Consider the following 9325-nt stretch of genomic DNA (forward strand, 5'->3'; position numbering starts at 1 on the left):
CGTATGTGTCACCTGCAGCTACGTAAACGAGTCAACTTCGAAAATGTTAAATAAAACTCACTCACACGTTTCTTGGGACCCTTCCAATGGGCTGGCTTGTATCTAGAAGTAAACGTGCCGTTTCTTCTAGTTTCAGATGCACTTAAAGGACATTCACATTGTCTGACTCTTAGCAGTAATTAGTGTAATCGTTTTGTCAACTTAGCCACACCCTTGTGTTGTACAACATTGCTAAGAATCTGTGACACGTGAGCGCCAACAATAAATGTGCTCGCTCTTGACAGTTCTCTACCATTTCCACCTGAAAAGCGGCTCTCTGCACAGCCCTGCGGCAGAACAGCACCTGGACCCAGGTCCAGCCAGGAGAAGGAAGGGAGCAGCCTTTGGGAGAACCAAGCAGAACCAAGCACTCAGGGAGGGCACCAGCTGAATATTTTCTCCACACCGCTGCACATCTGCCAACATGAGACAAAAGCGCGAAGAACCACGCCCGATTTATGGTGAAGAACCACAACCCCAAGAACCCCCAAATTTTACTGAACTACCACAGCCACCACGCTCCTATTATGTTTGCTGCTACGGGAAAAATGTAGCATTCTACATATTTCAAATCATTGCACTTGTAATGGCGGCGCTTGCCACCATTTTGACTCTGGCAGTCACAATTATGCCCCAGTGGAGGGTCTCCATCATCGTTGAAAACCATCCCCAGTGGGCAGGCCAGCGCATTGACGGACAATGGATGAGCCGCTGGGACGGGCTCTGGACCACATGCCTCACACAAGCTAACACTGCAATGCAGTGCACCTCCTACGAATCTATGGTGTCGCTAACTCCAGACCTGAAGGCTGGCCGGGTCCTAATGTCTTTCGCCATTGTCCTTGCTGTTCTCTCCTTGATAATGGGTCTGGTGGGCTTGCTGTTCAACCAGTGCTTTGGGAGAAGCGAGCAAGGCCGCAACTGTTTCCTGCTGACTTCTGGAATAGGTTACATCCTTGCTGGGGTTATTGTTCTGGTCATCATGAGCTGGACCGCCGCTAACATCATCCGAGATGCGCACAACCCAATATGTAAAGGAGCACAGCGGCAGGAGCTGGGCGAGGCAATCTTCCTTGGCTGGCCAACCATCTTCTTCCTCCTGCTTTCAGGCATAATCTTGTGCTGGATCCATCCTTACACCAGTGAAGAGAGTGTGGAGTACTCTGTGCCGCTAGACCAGCCACGACCAATGTATGAGCTATCAACAATGGACCGAAGACGAGTAGGTCAACCCAGAAGTCAATATCTCTAAGTCTCAGACTTATCGGAGCTGGATTTACATGTTCAGCAAAAAACTTTAATGCAGCAGTGTGTGTGTTTTTGGCTACAAAAACCCTAAGCACACGAACTTGAAAATGGCCTTCACTGTTGGTGACAACATCCATCAGGTCAATGACTGCATCGTCACTTGTGACTGTGAGTAACCACCCGGATGTGATTCTTTTTTCAGCTGGCCTAAACTGGTCACATATACATTTTCCTAGTAAATTCAGCACCTTAAAAAGAATGACTTTGCTTGGTCTTAGGACACTTAAGAAGCCCATGCTTCATAGCCACTGTTTAAAATGTGTTAGCTATTGTGTTAAAGTGTGCATTGATAACCATCATAATAAGTGCTACATTGTATTTATCAACCACAATTCTTCTCTGTTTTGTTAGGCCAATAAGATAACTCAATGGGTTAAAGCAACCACTGCACGTTGAAAAGATGTATTGCACTTAGCACGATTTTAGACCTAATTATTTACGCAACTATTTTTGTGATTTTGGGTGTTGTATCAAAACAGTGCATTGACAGAAAATGCAATTGTCATATCTGTTATTTAAATTGTTGTGTAGCCAAAAGTCTAGAAACGATTGTTATTTAAAAAGGTGATTATTGTATATGAATGTTTACATTTATTTATACGTTCAGAAAGACTGACATTTAGTCACCATTTGACAAAGATGAACAGTTGTATTTATGGAGCCTGGGTTTGGGTAGAGTCTCACTATGTGACGTATGTGCATTTCCATGGTTTACTTGAGAAGACTTGATCAGACAGTGAAGTATTATGGGAATGTTAGTCACTGGTAAATAATATGAAATTGCTGCACGCCATTATTACTACAGTAAAAACATGTTTCCAAGAGCCAGGAGGATAGGAGTGCTTTCCACATGCTGAAACCAGAGAGCCTAGCCAGCTACTGCGTGGACACCTAGTGGTCACCAAGGGTATGACAGACCCTGTTGCGATTGTAAGATTGGTCAGGATTCTGTCTCTTGGGCACAAAACATACACGTCGTCACCTAATGTGGTAGACTGTGTGGCAGATAGTAAATCTGCATTATTCATATGACAAGCAGTTTTCTCAGTGGGACGTATACATAAGCAAACAAAAAGTAAGTATGCCAAGCAAACCATCAGTCATACCTTTATTGCTGCTAGACAGCGAATATTTATCTGAATTTGCGAGACTGCAGTGGTTTCAGCTGCTTACCACATACAAGATGGGGGAGTCTGCTCAGACGTGCACCACTTAAAGTTCACAGGTTCATATACATTTGTGTATTGAGGCAAATGTTTAGCTCAGCCTGATGAATTTGTCTTCATGTTTGCAAGTGCCCTACAAATCATCCCTGTGGTAGATCCTTTTAGTAATTAAAATGGCTTTCAAACTGTTCTCTCTTGTGCAAAATACGATTTGCCTGGTGCAAATGATGTAGCATCCTGGGATGTGTGTGCTGGTCAACAGTCCCATTAGCATATGGCTGTCCAAGGGAGGTCCATAAAGGGTTGAATATGTTAGAGGTCCATAAAGGGTTGAATATGTTAGACTTTCTGCCTAAACAGATGAGATACATTTAATTTATAATAATCAATCTCAATGAGAATCATTTACAGTCAGTGATCTACCTGGCTCTCTGGCCTGACTAACCCTGCATGGACCAACGCTGGACAAACCTGCATTAGAAGCTTCTTGTATGGAGCATATGTGTTGGGCCATGAGATACAGATACTGAACTTTGTGGGACACTTTGCAACAAACCTGAGAAGAACTGGAAGATAATTGCACATATTGTAAGGATTTATCAAAAATAGAATCTTTTGACCCCATATAGAAGGTTAATATCTGAAGTGCGCATGCAGACCAAATTCAGGACAGGCTGACCTTGCTTCTGACATGGAACAGCTTGCCCTAATTATTGTTCTTCTGTTTTTTTCCATCCTCAAAATTATTAAGAACATATCTACCAACTTCTACCTTTTTTTTACATGAGGACTTCTGTTTCATGTTGTTCAATCATCCCTAACCTAGACAACTGCCTGCAACCATAAAACTGAAGTAAATTGTAAGGAATGCTCCATTTTCATGTTTATTAAAATATTTATTGTAAAAGGTTACTGGCAACATTGGTATATGATACCACAATACTTTTTTTTATTTCTGACAGTTAAAGAAAAAATAAATTGTTCTAAACCTCGAAATAGAATTTTGAGTCTTATTGCTACTTTACAATTTATTATTGATGAATAAAAATGCGACACTTTGGGTAACTTTGGGCCTGATTTAGAGTTTGGCGAACGGGGTTACTCGTCACAATCCTGGCAGATATCCCGTCCGCCGTATTACAATTTCCATAGGAAACAATGGAATCGTAATACAGCGGACTGGGTATCCATCACTTTTGTGATGGAGTAACACCGTCCGTCAAACTTTAAATCAGGCCCAAAGTCATTGATTATTGCTGCTGCACTACTGGAGCGCCGAACACTCTGGGCCTGATTTAGAGTTTGGCAGAGGGTTTACTCCGTCACATAATGCCCGCTTCCGGCAGACAAGATGAAAGTAAGGTAATGAGCATCTTTACAGCGGCCGTTTAAGCATATCTCCTGCCTATAATCTGTTTTTTTTCACAATGAACAGTGCTCAGCACAAAGGAGAGATGTATGGCAATATTTTCATTTTTGCACTGTTGTGCATTACAGGAAAGAAAGAACCTCTCTGAAAATTACTACTAATTCTGGTGCACACCTTTTTTAATTTGATTTACAGTAAACTGGTCCTAATAATGTTTTTTGCAAACTAATTAATACCTGCTTTTTGGTGTGTTTAAATTCACACGGCAGATTCCACTTTTACTCTTATGTCTTCATGTATGTATTCATATGAGGGAACCAGACACCAACATCTTAAGTGGTTCGTGGGATAAGTGACGATGTGACAATGTTTTATAAAGAATAAAGTGTCCTCTTAGATACGTTAAAATTCTTTAGGGAAGATGTAATTTACCTTTGCCTTCTGTCAGTTCTTTTTTTCATTGGACAGTGGTATCCTCTTTCCACAGGCAGGTGCTGTGCCTCCCTTCATTGTGAGCAAATGCACTGATCTCACCTTCCACTAGAGCCTACCTTTCAGAAGACCTGAATTCCTCTCGTACTATGGGGCCTTCCACACAACCTCTGCTCCTGCCTCACGGCTATACGTGTGGAGATATTATCAGAGGTTGTCCTCATTTCTGATATTCAGGATTCGACCGATAGCTCACTAAGAGGGAGTGACTCTTCTACTTGGGTCCGGTAGTGTTGACTATTAGGAAACACACACTAACTGAGGCTGTAATTATAATAAATACAGTGTAGCCCAGCTAGTACATATACAACCAGAGGGTGTTGATTCAGTGCACTGCATTGCTTGGCTGTCACATTCAATCTGCCACTGACACTCCTGTCCCTTTGTTGTGTATGTCTGTTTCCTAGAGAAATGGGTAGCTGGAAGTTCTGGTCAGCAGGAACTCTAAAGAGCCTTTCACACGTTATGTTTGTCTGACATGATACTAACTCTGTCCAAGTCCAACCAGCCCTTACTCAGCAACATTGGCAGTTTCTAGATACCATACGCTTCAAAGGTGAAGCTGAACCACCGAAATCTGAGGGCTTGCCCTTTGTGTCATTGTTTGGTAGGATATCCAGAAGACCAGTGTAATTTGTTATTTATTAATGGCTAGCGAGATCAGTAAATACAATCAAAGGGCTGTGCCTAGTATTTTTATGAATCGCTGTGATTGGATTTTTACCACCCTAGGCAAAGTGATATTTTAACACCACAAGCAATTGAGAAATTATATTTGTCTTTGGAGGCATTCTGGTGTCCCCTCATTGACTATAATGTTGGTCAAGTCTTGGTCAAGGTTCCTCTTCTGCAAGATCCAGTAATGATTTAAATAGAAATTGAACAAGGCCAGGCAGCTTCTACGAAAACTTTCAGCAAAGCAGCATTGATGATGATTACTACTGGAAAAAGACTGAGGGGCATATTTATACTTTGCGCCGAATTTGAGTCATTTTTTTAAACAAAGCTCGGCGCAAACCTAACTCCATATTTATATTTTGACTTTAGGCATGTCTAACATCAATATATAGGAGTTTGCACCATTTTATGGAAGCATGCACCCCTACCTTGCGTCAATGAGATGCAAGGAGGGCGTTCCCATCTAAAAAATGGCGCTATCCTCTTATCCCCCTCGTGCTAAAATGACGCATGGGTGGGAGGAGGGGCTAAATGATGGTGCAAAGCTTGCTTTGCACCATTATTTAACACCTGGGTCAGACCAGGTGTTAGGGGCCCATTTTCATGTTTAAACACCATGGAATGGGCCCAGAGGTGCCCTCCCCAAGTTCCAGGAACACCCACACCAGAGGGACACCAGAGGATGGGGGACCCCATACCAAGTAAGTATTTTTTTAACTTTTTTTAAAGTGCAATCACGGGCCCTAACTTGGGGCCCGCTGCATGACACAGGGTGCAACGGCCGTGCCTAGGGGACACTTCTCCCCTGTGCTGGCCATTGAGATGGTGGGCATGACTCCTGTCTTTCGTAAGACAAGAGTCATGTTTTTGGTGGTTGTGCACCAGGACATGGAGCTAGTCTGGTTAGAGGCAATTTTTTAGCCTCTAACCAGGCTAGTGTCATTTTCTGGCACACAACCCCCCTCCTTCCCTACCGCCACCCCCACCCAGCTAGCGTCTTTTTTTAAGACGCTAGCCTAAGTTTAGTGCCAGCTCGTGCCATTCCTTTAATATGGCGCCCGGCTGGCGTTGTGGAATGGTGCAAGCTGGCGCTATACTTTTTGACACAAAACTGCATTTGCGCAGTTTTGCAGCAAAAAGTATAAATCAGGCCCTAAGTTTCTCATTGTGAGAGCATGTAATTCCCAATAGGGATGGTAACTCAGTTGGTGACCTAGTTGGAAATTATGGAGTCTGTGAAGTTACCACAGACCTTTTACGACCCCCCTAGGAGCTGCACCCTTCAGTGGAAACTTTGGGGGTGGATGAGGCATTATCGGGGGACTTGTACCTGGAATTATTCATCATTACTAGGAAGAGTTTGTACCCATAATCGTTCTCAGTTACACACTTTGGAGTTTAGAGAACCATTGGTATCTTTCACTTCAGGACTTCCAAATTAATACCCATGAACTAGGACACTCGTAATTGAGACCCACATTGGTCTCCCAGACAGACAGTGCAGATGTGCAGGGTAGCATGGGAAAGTTGTGAAGTGTTTAAGACAGAATGTGCTACTTTAGTTGTCTAAGGCAGCTGGTGATGCTAGAAGTTTGACCAACAAAAAGAGGGCTTGCAGGTTTGGAGTGGTGATGGTTTCAGTGGTAACTGGGAAGGAGTGGGAGGAAATGTGTAAACTGAGACTGACAGAATTTTGTGAGATTTCAATTCTCACGTCATATTTTCTCGATCATGGCACTGATAGTCAATGGGGCAAAAGGAAGTCTCCTAAATTAAAATTGTAATTAGTGATAAGTTCTTAAAGGAGGAGGTTAGGCGATGGGAAAAATGTATGTGAGTAATTCACTGAAGAGGCTGGGACCAGTGCTTATTTGAGCCAGTGGTTTCCTGTCCGGGGCACCGGCACTTATCATTGAGGGACGGCAATTATTTTTCTGCCTTAAGCATTAACTGTGAGCAAAAGACACATATGGGAAAGACGGAGTAAGAGCAAAATGAAAAAGCGTCACAAAGGAATTAAGGAGGCCTGAGATGGCTTCAGGATTACGCTGCCGCTGCCTCAGTATTCTGTGCTCGCACATTTAATTACAGCAGCCGTGTGTTTCAGAGGAGAGCTTTGGGCACAGGCACATTTTTATTTACAAAGTAAGCACTGGCTGAGACCCAAGGGCTGAGCTTCATTTTTAGAAGGGCCATTCAGTGACAGAAAGAAAAGAGTTTTAGTTACTGTTCTGCTCTGCATTGTTAGCAAAAATTAACAATAGATGTTCTGTCTTTGATGGTATCTATTTGGATTTTGAGATACATTGTGAGAGTATTTACAAGATGGCCTTCTAAAGAGGGCCAACATTCTTTTCTACTTCAGCCTTCAGAGGAGATTCTGCAGTGCCCATCGACCCATCTGATAATGACAGTGTACACAACACTTGTGATCCAGATTCATTTATGGCTTGAACTTTGCATTTTAAAATAAAACGTGTATGTTGAAATACTTACAAATGCAGGTTATCAGCATAAGCAAGGGATCTGTCGTCTGAGAGCTGACATCAGCTCTAATCCTCTCCCTACTTCCAGGGAAAGAAGGAGAAGGGAGGCGGGTGGAAGGGAGAGAGTGAAATGGAGATTTTTGACTCTAGAGCCCAACACGTTGAAAGGGGGAGATGGAATAAGGGGAAATTATTAAAGAAAGAAAAGAATAAATGAAAGGGAGTAAGGAAGGAGGAAAACGGTGGCTAGTATAGAAAGGAAGGGAGAGAGTGAGGGAAGCGGAAAATGGGGAAGAAAGTAACATATTGGATCAAAGGAAGGGTTGAAGGTAGAAAAGGCGAAAGGAAGTGAGGAAAGAAAGAACACAGAACCAGTTTTTTTTTACAGGTATGAACATAACATTTTTATTTGCAAATAGCGTTAATAGACTTCAATGTTCCGCTTTATTTTTGCTTTACTTAAACAAATCCCCACTTTAACATCCGCAATAAACAGGTTACTAAATGTAACCGTTCTCCAGTATATTTTACAGTTGTTTCCTACAACGGTCAAATCATTGGCACAATTACCTCATTAAATCAGGGGTTTCTTTTTACCGCGTGCCAAGGAATACGCGCCTCCAGTCGTTACATTCCAACCCGTGTGCTCCTGTCCTACTTCTCTGGGCGCCGCCCTGAATGTTTGGCGAGGAAAGCAGCGCCGTCATCGCTGTTTATCATTCTATGTCAATGGACTCACAGGCACGTGCGCATCGGACACCCTGCATTGGGAATACCGGGACGTGTCATCAGCAATCCTGCACCAGGGCGGTGCTGCTGATGCCCGCTCCAATTAAGAGTGGCTGAGATTCCAGGCATATGATGCGGCTCAGGCCAGGATCCTGCCGACCCAGTTCAACTCAGAGAGCTGCATTTAAGCGTGAACCGTGATCTCAGAGTTTCTATAGGGACATGCCACCTTGTTCTCTGCCCTGTAGTAAAAATCTCAAAGCTCGGGGAAGTAAAAACAAAAGACGGCTACCTCCGCTAGGCCTCTCTCCACACGTTTAAAATTGCCCTGTGGGCCACTTTTTTAGATATCGGATTCGCTAATGGGCCCACTTTTAATTTGGGGCCTGGACCTATTTTCAGTCGCAGTCCCACCCTGAGCAGAAGGTGCAGTAGCACCGGGGTCATCCACACCTCATTTACAGATATATTTTAAAACTAAACCAACGTGGTATTGTCCTTGCATTAGGGTCTATTACGTCTTTGCAACGCCAATTCCAAATCGCAGCAATTTACTTCTTTCAACAAGGAAACTCACAACATGATGTCTTGGAAAGGGACAAGTGCCACTTCCTACACACTGTAATCTCCTGCGCATTAGCGCATACTAGCCTGAAAAAATAAGAGCTTGTCCTTCGAAAATGTGCCCATGTGCTTCTTTCCTACAATGTACAGTAACATATGGCAATCAGTCATGGTGCACATTATGTGACCAGGTTAGTTACTTTATTATTGTCCGGAGAATACATTTTTAGGATAATAACTGAACAGACGATTCCCACCTTCAAAATACACGCAAAATATATTTAATGCCCCAATAGAGATGGAGGAGCAGAGATTTCATGGGCAAAGATGAGCCAGAGATGAACCAGGTGTCCTGTTTGGCTGTAAAGAGCCCAAGTACGAGCCGAGCCAGCAATAAAATAATTAAGAAGCTCGTGGACTTTTTTTATTTTTTCCTTAATCGCCGAAAAGCCGTATGTTGAGATAAATAGGTGCACAAATAAGTCAAGATTCAT

General features: G+C 43.1%; 1 protein-coding gene across 1 annotated transcript; it reads left to right on the forward strand.

Annotated features, from left to right (window-relative positions):
• Positions 1-463: 463 nt before the first annotated feature.
• On the forward strand, positions 464-1291 carry LOC138249509 (claudin-8-like). The gene has a single exon (XM_069203463.1). It carries the CDS (start codon positions 464-466, stop codon positions 1289-1291), a length of 828 nt encoding a protein of 275 aa, XP_069059564.1.
• The last annotated feature ends 8034 nt before the right edge of the window (positions 1292-9325 follow it).

This window comes from Pleurodeles waltl, chromosome 8 (genome assembly GCF_031143425.1).
Source record: "Pleurodeles waltl isolate 20211129_DDA chromosome 8, aPleWal1.hap1.20221129, whole genome shotgun sequence".
Classification (NCBI taxonomy): domain Eukaryota; kingdom Metazoa; phylum Chordata; class Amphibia; order Caudata; family Salamandridae; genus Pleurodeles; species Pleurodeles waltl.